The sequence below is a fragment of the Cololabis saira genome, chromosome 12 (genome assembly GCF_033807715.1).
Source record: "Cololabis saira isolate AMF1-May2022 chromosome 12, fColSai1.1, whole genome shotgun sequence".
In the NCBI taxonomy this organism is placed as follows: domain Eukaryota; kingdom Metazoa; phylum Chordata; class Actinopteri; order Beloniformes; family Belonidae; genus Cololabis; species Cololabis saira.
The window spans coordinates 2,938,993-2,953,704 of NC_084598.1; the positions used below are offsets into that span (position 1 = coordinate 2,938,993).

The 14,712-nt window shown below is 39.7% G+C and overlaps 1 protein-coding gene across 2 annotated transcripts in view; it reads right to left on the minus strand.

Moving 5' to 3' along the window:
- The window catches only part of mical1 (microtubule associated monooxygenase, calponin and LIM domain containing 1), a 38,080-nt gene extending 23,822 nt beyond the window's left edge, over positions 1-14,258 (minus strand). The window contains exons 1-8 of one of the 2 annotated variants that reach the window (XM_061735178.1): positions 14,026-14,258; positions 6,185-6,495; positions 3,699-3,906; positions 2,714-2,821; positions 2,484-2,579; positions 1,500-1,655; positions 793-893; positions 308-565 (exon numbers count right to left, since the gene is read on the minus strand). In XM_061735178.1, coding sequence (XP_061591162.1) covers positions 308-565; positions 793-893; positions 1,500-1,655; positions 2,484-2,579; positions 2,714-2,821; positions 3,699-3,906; positions 6,185-6,442 — 1,185 coding nt within the window. In that variant the 5' untranslated portion in view covers positions 6,443-6,495; positions 14,026-14,258. The remainder of the gene's footprint in view (positions 1-307; positions 566-792; positions 894-1,499; positions 1,656-2,483; positions 2,580-2,713; positions 2,822-3,698; positions 3,907-6,184; positions 6,496-14,025) is intronic. The other variant, XM_061735177.1, reaches the window with a different exon arrangement.
- Between the last annotated feature and the right edge of the window lie 454 nt (positions 14,259-14,712).

Consider the following 14,712-nt stretch of genomic DNA (forward strand, 5'->3'; position numbering starts at 1 on the left):
CTCGACATTTCGCCTTTTCGCCATTTGTCTTCATTCTAAGGCTTATACAAGACTTTTCATTTTTTGCAGCTCCAGACATATTCGTTTTTTGTGTTTTTGGTCCAATATGGCTCTTTTAACATTTTAGGCTGCCGACCCCTGGTCTAAGGGAACATTAAGTCTGTAGGTTTACCGGATAACAACTCTGACATGTGAAGCCAAGAAGAAGTGGATTAAATAAAAGCAATTAAAAAAGCAATACCATCAATACTTCAAATCAGGCTTCAAGTACAGTGTTCCATACACTCTTTAAAGTCCAGTTCCTTACCTCCACCAGGCAGTCTCCAACCAGCCCCATCAACAGCTTGCTGCCCCTCCGCTCCTTCACCAGCGAGGCGTTCTCAGCTCGGTGCATGCAGGTGAAGTCGAACATGGCCACGTCCGGCTTCCCTCCCTGACTCCGAGCAAACTGCAGGTCAGGAAGATTTCCACCGGTGGAGAAGTTGGCAGCGTCATGTGCATAACGGTACAAAGCCTCGTGATCCACGTTGGCAGTTGCCAACAGCTGATCTGCATCAGCGTGGTCCTGTAGAGACAGACAGTGAGGGCACCGGAGAACTCAGGGAACCTTTTCTCACATTTCTTACACTTTCTTTTGTTGCATTAGCAAAGGCACTAGGCTGGTGAGAGAGAATGATTGATAGTTTGCCTCTTTTTGTCTGGTTATTTTATTTTTCATGGCCAAGGGTGTACCGTACCTTGTGCCAATAGGAATCACACTACTCTCCTTGGTAATGGATATGTTGCTATCACCTGTTTAATAACCCCTTTTTTCAGCAAGCTCTTCTTCTTGGCAGTCATGACAAAGTAGTGGGTGTCGTCTTTGTAGTAGACGATATTCTCCAAATCAATACCTGGAATTGAAAGTGGAGAGAAAGCAAGATATCTGTGTACAAGTAGACAATTCAAGTAGACTGTGCCATACACTTAAGAGATTAAAAACTAATTACAGGACGGTCTCAGAAAATTAGAATATTGTGATTTTCTGTAATGCAATTAAAAAAACTAAAATGTCATACATTCTGGATTCATTACAAATCAACTGAAATATTGCAAGCCCTTTATTATTTTAATATTGCTGATCATGGCTTACAGCTTAAGAAAACTCAAATATCCTATCTCAAAAAATTAGAATATTCTGGGAATCTTAATCTTAAACTGTAAGCCATAATCAGCAATATTAAAATAATAAAAGGCTTGCAATATTTCAGTTGATTTGTAATGAATCCAGAATGTATGACATTTTTGCATTACAGAAAATAAAGAACTTCATCACAATATTCAAATTTTCTGAGACAGTCCTGTAGATTAGATGAGAAACAACTGGGTGTGATCACTAAAGACCGCACATTTCCTCTTTTCTTGCTTACATTTTTAAACAATACACCAAAATATAGCACTTAGAAGACGTCTTCTTCCCTTCAGGTAAACACGGCTGCAGCTGTCACGTGCATTCATACCCGTCTCAGTGAGTAAGTCTTGGAAGAACTTTTGGTTGTAGATGCGGGCGACGCCGCTGATCTCTGGTACTTCGGCCTCAGCAGCTGTTTTTCCATTGATGAAATTGGCTGTGATGCCGATGGCCAGTTGCCCTCTCAGCTCCTTGTGCCTAAACCCTGAGAGTTCCACAAAGAAGAAAAAGAGGAAACTGGAATGAGTGGAGTTCACTTATTAAAGTTGACTGGGGAGGGTAGTTTGTGTGTTTTGTTTTTTTATTTATGTGCAACAGTAAAGTACGGTGGCTGAGACCCGCCATTGCTGAAAATAAAAGTAATGCTGCAAACAGAAACAAACGCTGCTGCAGATAAAAGAAACGCTGCAAATATAAAGAAACCCCGCTGCAAATAAAATAAAAAAACGACGCAAATAAAAAAGCCACAACGGAAGTGAATTACCGGGGACTATTTTTGTTTGCGTCGTTTTTTTTTATTTGCAGCGGCGTTTCTTTATATTTTCAGCATTTATTTCATTTGCAGCGGCGTTTGTTTTTATTTGCAGCGTTTCTTTTATTTGGAGCGGCGTTTGTTTTTATTTGCAGCGTTTCTTTTATTTGCAGCGGCGTTTCTTTATATTTGCAGCGTTTATTTTATTTGCAGCAGCGTTTGGTTTTATTTGCAGGGTTTCTTTTATTTGCAGCGGCGTTTGTTTTTATTTGAAGCGTTTCTTTTTTTTGCAGCAGCGTTTGTTTTTATTTGCAGCGTTTCCTTTATTTGCAGCAGCGTTTCTTTATATTTGCAGCGTTTATTTTATTTGCAGCGTTTCTTTTATTTGCAAAGCGTTTATTTTATTTGCAGCAGCGTTTCTTTTTATTTGCAGGGTTTCTTTCATTTTCAGCAATGGCGGGTCTCGGCCACCGTAGTAAAGCCTTGGCAAACTGTTTCATTGCCAATTATTAAAACAAAGGGATCTGAAGTGATTCAAACATGCATGACACTTTCTCTCACCTTCAGGGACAAATCTGCCTCCCCCGGCTGATATAAAGACATCAAATTGAAAGGCTGCCGCAGGATGAGAGTGAGGCAGCAGTTTGGCCATCCAACCTTTAATAGACATCACACAGGAAATCATTCCTCTTTCACTTTAAAACACTTTAAATAACTTCACTGCTTCTTGTAAGAATCCCTAGTTCATAAAAATAAGAATCAGGGAAGACTTTGTAGGAGAGGGAAAGTACCATGTTCTCCGGTGGGTTCTATCAGGCCCTGGAACTCCACCTTGGTGTGCACCTCCACCCCCAGGAGAAGAGACACCTTCAGCAGGATCAGCTGCAGCTGACGGATGCCTGGAAACAAACATCAAACCAACATTATTTAACATTACCTAAATACTTCTATTTGGAAAAAACTAAATCCAGCTAAAATCCACATTTGAAGAACCATTTTGCTTGATAATTTAATAGTATGAATACATTATTTAAGAAGTCTGGTCATGTCTGAAAGATACGAATCCAATTAGAGCCATGGGAGTTTACAAAGATCGTGAAATAAATGAGGATTTAACAAGTATGGGATAAAGTATGGGAAAGAAAACCATTTAATGAAGTGGAAACAAAAGTCCAATTCATGTATTAATCACTTTAGGAATCTTCTGTCAGATCATATTAGTAGTGAGATAATGTCTGCTGAACACTGAACAACATTCGGCGTGGCTTACAGCTTAAGAAAACTCAAATATCCTATCTCAAAAAATGTGAATATTCTGGGAATCTTAATCTTAAACTGTAAGCCATAATCAGCAATATTAAAATAATAAAAGGCTTGCAATATTTCAGTTGATTTGTAATGAATCCAGAATGTATGACATTATTATTTATTTATTTATTTTTTTTAAATTGCATTACAGAAAATAAAGAACTTTATCACAATATTCTAATTTTCTGAGACAGTCCTGTATGTATATATATATATATATATATATATATATATATATATATATATATATATATATATATGTATATATATTAAATATATTAACAATGCACATATGCCTTAGGTTCTTACCAGCATGGTATTAACCATTAATATGTGCAGACAAGGTAAAAAAAAAGTATGGGATTTCAATGAAAGGAAGCAAATGAATTGTGCTCTAAATCCTTGAATGGATAAACCTGTGATAACTGTTTATACATCTCTTATTTTTGGACTCTCATAGTCACTCACTTATGTGATCCAGAGAGCCTGTGCAGAATTTGCCACAGAACTTTTTGGCTCCCAGTTCTCGGAGGTCGTAGATGGTGAAAGGCCAGAGGTGGAGAACGTTGTTCCGGGTAAACTCCTCCCTCTTCTCCAGCACCAGCACCTGGGCCCCCAGGAGGGCCAGCTCGATGGCCGTTCTCAGCCCACACGGCCCAGAACCCAACACCAGGCACTGGGAGAGAGGAGCAGAGACACTGCTGCAATAAGAACAAACTCATCACAAAATTAGTAGTTCATGAGAGAAACCCAAACAGTTTTATGCCCACCAGTGGAGCACTTAGCACAAATCCATGTACAGGACTGTCTCAGAAAATTAGAATATTGTGATAAAGTCCTTTATTTTCTGTAATGCAAAAATGTCATACATTCTGGATTCATTACAAATCAACTGAAATATTGCAAGCCTTTTATTATTTTAATATTGCTGATCATGGTTTACAGTTTAAGATTCCCAGAACATTCATTTTTTTTAAATAGGATATTTGAGTTTTCTTAAGCTGTATTTATTATTTTCTGTATGTTAAACGGCCCAATGATGACATTCTGTGTGGAGGTAATTTCCTGTGCAACCGCTGATGATACATCATAGAAATCATGTAATGCTTTTTTTTGCTTCGTCCAGCTGTAATTTTAATATTGCTGATTATGTCTTACAGTTTAAGATTAAGATTCCCAGAACATTCTAATTTTTTGAGATACTGTAGAATATTTGAGTTTTCTTAAGCTGTAAACCATAATCAGCAATATTAAAATAATAAAAGGCTTGCAATATTTCAGTTGATTTGTAATGAATCCAGAATGTATGACATTTTTGTTTTTGTAATTGCATTACAGAAAATCATAATATTCACATTTTCTGAGACAGTTCTGTAATGAATGTGAGGTTCAATAAAAATGCATTTTACTAAAAACTCAGGTGCAAAAGATTTGCATAATGAAAAAGAGTCAAATGTAAAATAATGAAAAAACTCTCTGACAGAATGCATCCACAGTCACTTCAAAATGAATTCCATGTGTGATGGACTAAATGATTTGCAGTTGTGTACGAGCTAAATGTAAATGGGAGTTGCCGGTGAGTGATTATTTGTATCAATATTTACGAGATCTAAGCATGATCTTAGATCCGAGATCCATATCAGGTTAGGTAACTGTCAGTTCCACAAAACGGAGAAAACCTTGACAACAGTGTTTATAAATGGTTTAATGGTTTTATGGTCATAAAGAAGCGACAGATTACTTGGATTACGGCGAGTGAGCAGTAATGATTCTCTGGTGTGATGATTTTCTTTATTCTTTTGTTTTAACCCGTCTCTAATAAGTCATCCAGTTTTATTGGAGTTCACCGCTTTGTATCTTGATCACATGTTTAATACTAAAGTGCAAACTGCAAAGTTCTTCCATGGCCTGATAAAAACCTGTTCTTTTATTTACGTGATCAGGGATGTTATGCTCTTTTACTTTCAGTTTTTTGTTGTGGACTCCCTGTTAGATCAGACGTCTGTACATTCAGTCAACAGTAACTATGCACCTTGTGCTTAGTTCATATTCTCAAATGTGTCGGATGAAAATGGGATATACAGTTTAAATAAATAAAATTTAAATGGAAATAACAATATTTGAAAAAGCACTAATGTATTACGTGGTTTTAACGTGCAGTAAAGAATCTTTGGTGGCCAATACCTATAATAGATTATTGCAGTACTTAACAGAGCAAAACAGGTTTGGGATCACAGGGTCCTCCACATTCTTTACTGCTCACTAGTTCTTCCATATTTCACTTACTGTGCAGAAATTTGGGGCAATAACTATAAAACCAGGTTCCACTCATTACTCGTACTTCAAAAGAGCAATACGATACATTCATAAGGCTGGATATGGAGATCACACTAACTCACTATTCTTACTGTTTAAAGTATTAAAACTTATGGAATCTGCACAAGTAATGTTTAAAGCAAAAAATCATTCGCTACCGGGTAACATTCAGAAATGATTCATTGGGATGGAAGGGAGTTATAATTTAAGGGGAAACCAAACTTCAAATCTTTATTTGTGCGTACAACAAAAATAAGTTTTTGTGTATCAGTTTGTGGAATTAAACTGTAGAATGATTTGAATTTGGAGTTAAAAGAATGTACAAACATAAAACAATTTAAGAAGAAATATAAAGACATAGTTTATTTGAGGTATAAAAGTGAAGACTGTGTTTAAAGATCAGTAAAAAGTAAATACAGAAATACATTATAATTTAGGTTTAGTTGTGGAAAGGGGGTGTGATTAAATAAGTTTATACTTCCTCCCACTCCTTTTCCAACATGTAACTGAAATATGTGTTTTGATGTGTTTTTTTTTTCTCTATGTGGTGGAATGCCCACCTGTCTTTGTTTCTCTTATCTTTTTTTCTTTTTTTTTTAATGCATGTTCGAAATAAATAAAAACTAACGAAGGAATACCTTGTTATTCGTGCAGGCTTTTCCCTGCTGGTACGCCGCCTGACTGGCCCGTTTGTCCAGCTTGGTCCACAAGGCTTTGGCCTTCCAGTAGTTCAGTCTTTCCTTCAGCTTGGTGAAGAAAGTCCTGAAGTCCCTGGGGTCTAACTGCAGCTGCTGGCAGAGCTCGGAGAAGTGCTGCTTCACCTCCTGACACGTCTTGGCTTGGACAAAGAGGTCGAACGTGGCATGTGAAGGGTTGACAGGATCCTGGCTCGCCATGGCTGGTGATCACTGGAGGTCCAGTTGGTGTGGTGAGCAAGTGTGTGGTTCAACTGGAAAAGAAAAGGTTTGATCGTTGCATCAATCAATCAATCAATCAATCAATCAATCAAATTGTATTTATATAGCACCTTTCATCCAGGTACATGAAATACAAAGTGCTTTGACATTTTGACTGAAAAATAAGCGTAATAAACAAAAAATAAAAACTGGGAGACCAATGCACACTGACATACAATGGCCGGGTTTCCCAGATCAGTTAAGTAGTTCTTAACAGCGAAAGACTTCTTTCAAACCTTCTTAAGGAGCCTGTGAAAGAAAATCGCGTTTCCCAGAGTTGCTCTTAGCTTAAGTATCTCTTTCATTAAGAAGGAAATGAAAGATGCTTCTGACCCAGTCTTTACAACCATCTTAGTGAACAAAGACTCACAGATCCAGCCGCGTCAGGCAAATCAATATCACACCAAGCAATGAGATATTAAAACAATGCACCCCGCACAAATTTTGATCTATTTTATACTTTAGATTTATATTGTTTAGCATTTATTGGTGACAGCAAAGGAAAAAAAAAAGAAAAATAAGGAATAACAAGTGTGTTCCTGTATATGCTTTATGCATTACGCACAAATAAAACGATCATCATGAATATCATGTATTTGATAATTTGGCTGCTATACAGCATGTTCTCGCTGCAAATCAACCGCGTCACCGTGCGCGAAGCAGAACTGTTTTTATGAACGCATTCGTGCGTCAGCACTTCAGTCCCCTGGACGTGTCGGACCGGGCTGTCAGACCGGGACACCTGCGCCGTGCCCGAGCCCGAGCCCGAGCACCTCTACGTGTGATGACAGGGAAGCAGCAGCTGAAGAACAGGAGCCTTTGATGAATCGTTCATTACAGTCTCAAATATAATCAATGGTGTCGGTTTATATTAAAGAATCTTTTTGCCCAGAAGAAAAAAGAGCCAAGACAACGACCCATAACTATTTTCTTCTCTTGAAAAAACCTGCACCGCGGGGTTTAGGATAAAAAGACGCTGCAGCGCGAGTCGGGATGCAGGGTCTCAGAAGAGGAGGAATACGTGCGAGGCGGGGCTGATCTCTGCAATCTGAAGCGCTCTATAATTGTAAAAAGAATTTCACTTATCACGGGTTCTTTTTGGAACATAACCCCTGCGAAAAACCAGGGATTGCTGTAATTCCACGTTGCGATTTGCGAAACTCGCCTTCTCTTGGCTCATGTTTTTGAACACACACAAACGCCCACCCCGTTTCCTCCCGGTTTCTGCGTGTGGGGAAAAAAAGCCTCACTGTAGCCAGAAATAACGGAGTAACGCACCGTTTGGATGAAAAAGGGTCATTGAATTATATTTATCATCTTAATTTTTTATTATAACGCACAGGCAGCAGGGAATTAGTGCGTTAGGCAGCAGTGCTGCGTGTGAAAATGCGCTGATAGTGATCGGTGATCGATTTGCCTGGCATCGATTGATTTGGTTTCAGAACCGGACAGCTGCTCCAAAGAGCTTCTGAAAGAGCGAAACTAAAGGACGGTGTTAAGAAGTCATCTGGGAAACACCCGTATCTTAGGGTTATCTCTTAGTTCAAACCTTCTTTGAACCTCTCTTAAATCCTTAAGAGAGGTTAGATCTGGGAAACCCGGCCATTATAGTTAATTAAAATGAAAAAAAAAAAAGATAAAAGTTCAAGGATTAAGGCTAAAAATTAATCAGTCCACAACAATAAAATATAATAATAAAAACATTACAAGAAATAGATAAATAAATAAAACAGATACCTTTAAAAAATGTTAAACAGAATAAAACTATCAAATGTGATGCTACATAAAAGGCAGACCAAAGAGATGAGTTTTTAGTCTACGTTTAAAAATGTCCACATTTCCAGCTCCTCTCAGATCCTCCGGCAGGCTGTTCCACAGTTTTGGAGCATTAGTGGATAAAAGCAGCATCACCAAATCTTTTAGTTCTCTGTGGAACAGCATCAGCACCTCCTACTGGGAAATCTTTTCAAAATTGCTCATAGGGATACTGTCTCTGTTTAGAGGTGATCCAGACTTCCAAATCTTCCACTTTCTGTGCTGAAGGAAGATCCTTCCTCATGTTTTTCAAATGTGGCGGGTTTTAGGCCACGTTTCCACAGAGCCGGGTATTTACAAAAACTGATATTTCCCCCTCTACGTTTTGAAAAATCTCTTCATTTACACAAACCCGCATAAATATCTGTTAAGGTGCTATGAGCAGGCAAACCTACAGGGGGCAGTGTAACGAGAAGATAAAGTCATGCTAGCCAATCAGAATCCTGGAAAAAAACATCAACAAATGACACGAGTAACTTCCAGTTACTTCCAAGATGAACCAGAGTCTTTGGTTTGGAGTGACAGAGAAGTGGAGTTACTTTTAAGTGTGACTTTAGAATATAAAACAGGTAAAATACAAGAAAATATTCACGGTTACAAACTAATTGTAACCACAGGTGTCACTCATGACGCTGGTGACGTTTCTGTCTCATAATATGACGTTCTGAAGCCTAAATCTCCGTTTCTCTCCGTTTACAAGCAAACGTGAAGGCGGCATGAAAACACCAGCGTTTTTGCTACGTGGAAACAGGTTTTAGTCACCTGGTTGGCTGAGTCGTCACCTGTTTCCCCTAAGAGGACCCCATGGTTGTCCAGATCTTTATTTTTAATGACTGCTTTGCTCTGATCAACACGCCCAAAGCTGATATGTCATTTCAGACACTGCCTGAGGATGTGTACATGCACGTCTCAGGCGGAAATTGTACACGAAGCTGAGAAAATGGAAATAAAATGAAACTCTGCAAAATGTGCAAAACAGAATAAGCAGTCGCGTGTTTGATGCCAGTTATCATCAAGCTGGAACAACTATCTAATAAAACAAATGGACAACAATAAGCCATGTCATTACAAATAATCTAAATGTGAGTTAAGAACTCAAACATCTGGGAAATGTGAGTCATTTTGAAGAAGTTGTGTCACAACATGCAACAGCTTCACACTAGATATTTGTGGCTACTGCATACACGTAACACGGTGACTTCTGAAGATAAATGACTGACATTTCCTGTGTACCAAAAAAGAAGAAAAGAAGGTTACTTCCTCATTACACTTGATCTCCTTCTGCTGCTGCTCTGCACCTACTCTGCAGCCCTGAATAACATTACAGAACACGGCAGCATGTGCGTGCACAGCTTGACTTGTGTGTGCATGCAGGCATGATGGGAAGGTAGTGCTACTGTATGCCATGAGGTGTAAAATTCCTGTCCTACATTTTTACTGGCTATTTTTGATCGATCGTTACTGTTAAAGGTAACATCATCATGATGCAGCTTTTGAAAAACATGACAGGAAGATAAGACTGATCTCTCTGTCTGTTTATTGCATGTCTGCCTTTAATTCTGTAAAATGTTTCAGCCTATTGTTATTTTCCAAATGATCTCTTACATAAACCTAAAAAACTGACAACTTTGTGGTGAGGTTTGATCAGCCCTGACTAATAATTCAATTCAATTTTATTTATATAGCGTCTAATACAACAGATGTTGTCTCTAGACGCTTTCCAGAGATCCAGAACATGAACATAAATATAATTATAAATATAAATATAATCCCCCGAGCAATTATTACATTTAATACAGGACTGTCTCAGAAAATTAGAATATTGTGATAAAGTCCTTTATTTTCTGTAATGCAAAAATGTCATACATTCTGGATTCATTACAAATCAACTGAAATATTGCAAGCCTTTTATTATTTTAATATTGCTGATCATGGCTTACAGCTTAAGAAAACTCAAATATCCTGTCTCAAAAAATTTGAATATTCTGGGAATCTTAATCTTAAACTGTAAACCATAATCAGCAATATTAAAATAATAAAAGGCTTGCAATATTTCAGTTGATTTGTAATTAATCCAGAATGTATGACATGTTTGCATTATAGAAAATAAAGAACTTTATCACAATATTCTAATTTTCGGAGACAGTCCTGTAAAGCTGAAACATCCATTGTCAAAAAGCTGCCTGAGGCAAGTATAAAAAAAAAGAAAGAAGAAAAACAACATCCAATGCTGCTTTCATGATCTGCAGTCTCAGCAAACACTAACAGGGCAAGCTAACAGATACGCCTAATTACATGAACCCTGTTCTTACCCATCATCAAAATGATCAATCTTTTGATCAAGATTGCAAGTCTCAGCAAGCTTTACAGGGAAGTATTACACCACTGAGCAGAATACTAAACTAGGATGAGGTGGTCTGTGAAGGCAAGATAGCCAGTCACAACTAAAAATAACTCAAATGATCCGTTTAAACGAGACTTTGAATGTGTGCGAGAGGAACAGAACCAGCCTGTCACCGTGCTGGAGTACGTACAGTCTGAGGACGCTCGTGCTCCATGAGACACACTCACACAGGAATGATGGTCACATGAGCAGCATCATGACCATGATTATGCCCTCTCAACCCCTCCATGGGATCGGGTCAGATTGGACCGGACTGGACAATCCTGATTCCTCGAGGGGCCGGTGTCCTGCATGTTTTAGATCAGTGGTCTTCAACCCTGGTCCTCCAGATCTACTGTCCTGTATGTTTTAGATCAGTGGTCTTCAACCCTGGTGCTCCAGATCTACTGTCCTGTATGTTTTAGATCAGGGGTGTCAAACTCATTTTGCTTGGCGGGCCGGATTGGAACAATTTTTTTCCTCGTGGGCCGCAGGCTCAAAATAACAAAGACGGTGCGGAAATCTTTTTTTCTAATTCTTTTTCTTTTTTTACTATTGTTATCTAATCCAATATCAGTTTTGTTCATTTTAAAGGAAATATGCACTTTGTTTACACTTTAATTATGTAAAATATATTTCTTCAGGATCTTTTCTGGAAATTTCTCGTTTTTTTTCAAATTATGTAAGATACTTTTAATATCATTTTACAAAGATAAACAGAAACAAGTATGTTTTTTTTATATTTCGCTTTTTCATAGGAAATTCAATTAAAACCAAATATTTTTCTTATTACATCCGAGTGTTTCTTTGTGATTTAGAGAGTTTTCCAGTACAATTAAGTGTATTTATTTGTAAAAATTGGCGCGGATATTTACGCCAGTGTCCCGAAAAAGTCAGCACTTCTCTTTTAACTGTTTTACTTTGTCACTATCCTCGTATTCAAAACTGAAATTCTCCCAATAAATATCTTCTATCGTCTTTTTTAGCAGTGATATTTTTCCTGCGAAAATATATAATAGTAGTCAGTTCATAAAAATAAACGACCGACTACAAAGAAATAAAATCGGCAAATGCATTCTAGAAAACTAAAAAAAGGTCAAACTGCTCTCTTTGTGGAATAACGATGGATTTGTAGAAGAAATATATTATCGGATATGCTGCGATTCATGGCAATTATTTATGCCTTCCTTTTTAGTAAATTAACATTTAGTTTTTTTGCGTTGGAAACTTCTCGCGGGTCGCATGAAAATCTCTCTCGGGCCGCATGCGGCCCACGGGCCGCACATTTGACACCCCTGTTTTAGATGCTGCCCTGCTCCAGCACACTGTGATACAAGGAGCTGTGTCAACAACAGAGATGTACAGACCTTGATAACAAGCTAATGAGGACCGTTAATTAGAATCAGGTGTGTTGAGGCCGGAAACATCCAGAACATGCGGGACAGGAGATGTTGAGGACCAGGGTTGGTGACCAGTGACTACATGCAGTCAAAATTCGTGTTATTGCTAATATTCCGGTTACTGAAACATTGGGAATATTCCGTTTCCATGGTAATTAATCATTAGGATATCTGGATCAAACCAGCGACGCACAGAGAACATCATGACACAATTCCCGTCATTTCTGCTTCTTCTTCCTGTATCCAAATTCAAAACAAATGCTGCTTCGTGCAACTTTTCTCTCACCTTCTTGTAAATCTTCTATCCCGGTACTTTCTACCGTCTACAAATGCAGAAATGTTCATATCCTTCATTACATTTATGAAGTGATTAGTCTCCTCCTGGTCTTGGTTTCTCCGTGTTTAGAAGAACTTCCTGGACTCAAAAGACCAGGATTCCTTGTGAACAGAGCATGTGCAGAAACAAATTCCTGTTCCGTTTGATGGGGATATTCCATTTGGTGTTTACATGACCCAATATTCAGGTTTTAAGAGGAGGAACCCAGGGCTCATATTGGGGTTTTTAAAAACCTGAATATGAGCAGATTCAGGTTATTCAAAGGGGTTATTGGTGTTTACATGGCCGTGCAAATTCGGGTTATTGCCAATATTCAGGTTTTAAAAGGATTATTGATGCATTGAAACACAGTCACTGTTAGATGTTTCCCTGCTTCATTGCACCGTGATACAAGTGACTGTCGTTAACAGAATTGTGCACAGCTGCATGACAAGCTGATGATTAATTGAATCAGGTGTGTTAAAGCAGGGAAAACTCTAAAACATGCAGGACACCGGCCCTGGAGCCTCGGGGACCTGGAACGCCCACTCGTGTGTTTAAAGGACTGCATGAGGTAACGTTCTGCCGTGTGACGAGCTCCTTCCTGGAAGGTTGCAAATGATGCAAAGAGGAAGAGAGAAAGAGACGGACGAGTAAGTGCAAAGAAACAGTAGACAGGATGTGAGAAGATGAACATAGGAAATAAAGAAAAAGAAAGACGTAAATTAATTCTTCTGAACGTGTGGCTACGAAGACCCACAGTTTGTGAACGTAGAAATGGTGATCTGACCATGGGGGTGTGGTGGGTCTACCAGGGCCGGCAGGGGTGTATAATCCAGGTGTATAATCCAGGTGTATAATCCAGGTGTATAATCCAGGTGCCATGAAGTAAAAATCCTGTCCAGCAGTTGTTCCAACCGAATATGTCTGAAGACAATGCTACAGCAATTTCTGCTGTTTGCAACATGGGAATGGGTTGTTTTTTGCAGAGGTGTGTAATCCAAATGCCATAAAGTAAAAACCCTGCTGTTTCTGGATCAGCCAGTACATTTAGAACAGGAGTTTTCACTAAGGACCATCTACCTGCAAAGGGTTGGAACAACTGCTGGCCTGGAGTTTTATTATGGCACCTGGATTATACAACTCTGGCACAAGTACTGCATTCATGCAAACTTTACTCCAGGGGTGGGGAACCCCGGTCCTGGAGAACCTGGCCCTGGAGAACCCTGGTCCTGGAGAACCCTGGTCCTGGAGAACCTGGTCCTGGAGAACCCTGGTCCTGGTCCAATGATCGTCACCAGCTTCTCATTCAGGTCTGCACAAGTGTGTTAAGGCTGATTTATGGTCCGCGTTACACCGACGCAGAGCCTACGGCGTAAGTTACGCGACGACGCGCAACGCCGTAGGCTACGCCGGCGATTTAACGCGGAACCATGAATCAGGCTTTTGTGACAGTCCTTTTGTACCAGGGTGTAAAGCAGCAGAAACATCTCTTCACCAGGACCAGGGTTCACTAGTCCTGCTTTACACAGGGGCGGGAACGCAACACGTTCCCAAAGCACCCAGCAGCACAACTATTGTCCGCACTGAAAGCGTAGAAAACAATTACCTTCACAACTTTAACAGAAGCATCGCGTCCTGGAGTTGCCTGAGCAGCGGGGAGAGAACCGGCTCTCCGGGTCCTGCTGCCGCCCTGTCCCGCCCTGTGCTCGCCTCTCCCCGGGTCCGGGTCCGGGTGTCTCCTCCCAGGTCGTCTCCTCCCGACGGTCCGGGTCTGTACAGGTAGACAGAGAGCAGGGCACGAGCGTGTCTCGTGAGCCAATCAGGTGTGAGCTCTTCCGGGACGTTCTGCTCCACTCAGCAGTGGATAAAACCTGCTCTGCTCACACTCAGCCACAGGAGCGCTGAGTCACGTGACGGTGTCCCGGGTGACGGGGCGTGTTAACGTGTTCACCATAGACATTAACGGTATTAACGGCCCGTGTTAACGTGTTCACCATAGACATTAACGGTATTAACGGCCCGAGGGCACGGAAACGTTGAGACGTGTCAAATGTGTCACCTATTTAAATAGAAGAATGCAACGGAACTGAAATATTATTTACATGTGTCAGGCACAGGTCTAGAAATCCATCCACCCATCATCCATCCATCCATCCATCATCCATCATCCATCCATCCATCCATCCATCATCCATCCATCCATCCATCATTCATCCATTGATCCATCCATCCATCCATCATCCATCCATCCATCATCCATCCGTTTGTCCATCCTTCCATCCATCCATCATCC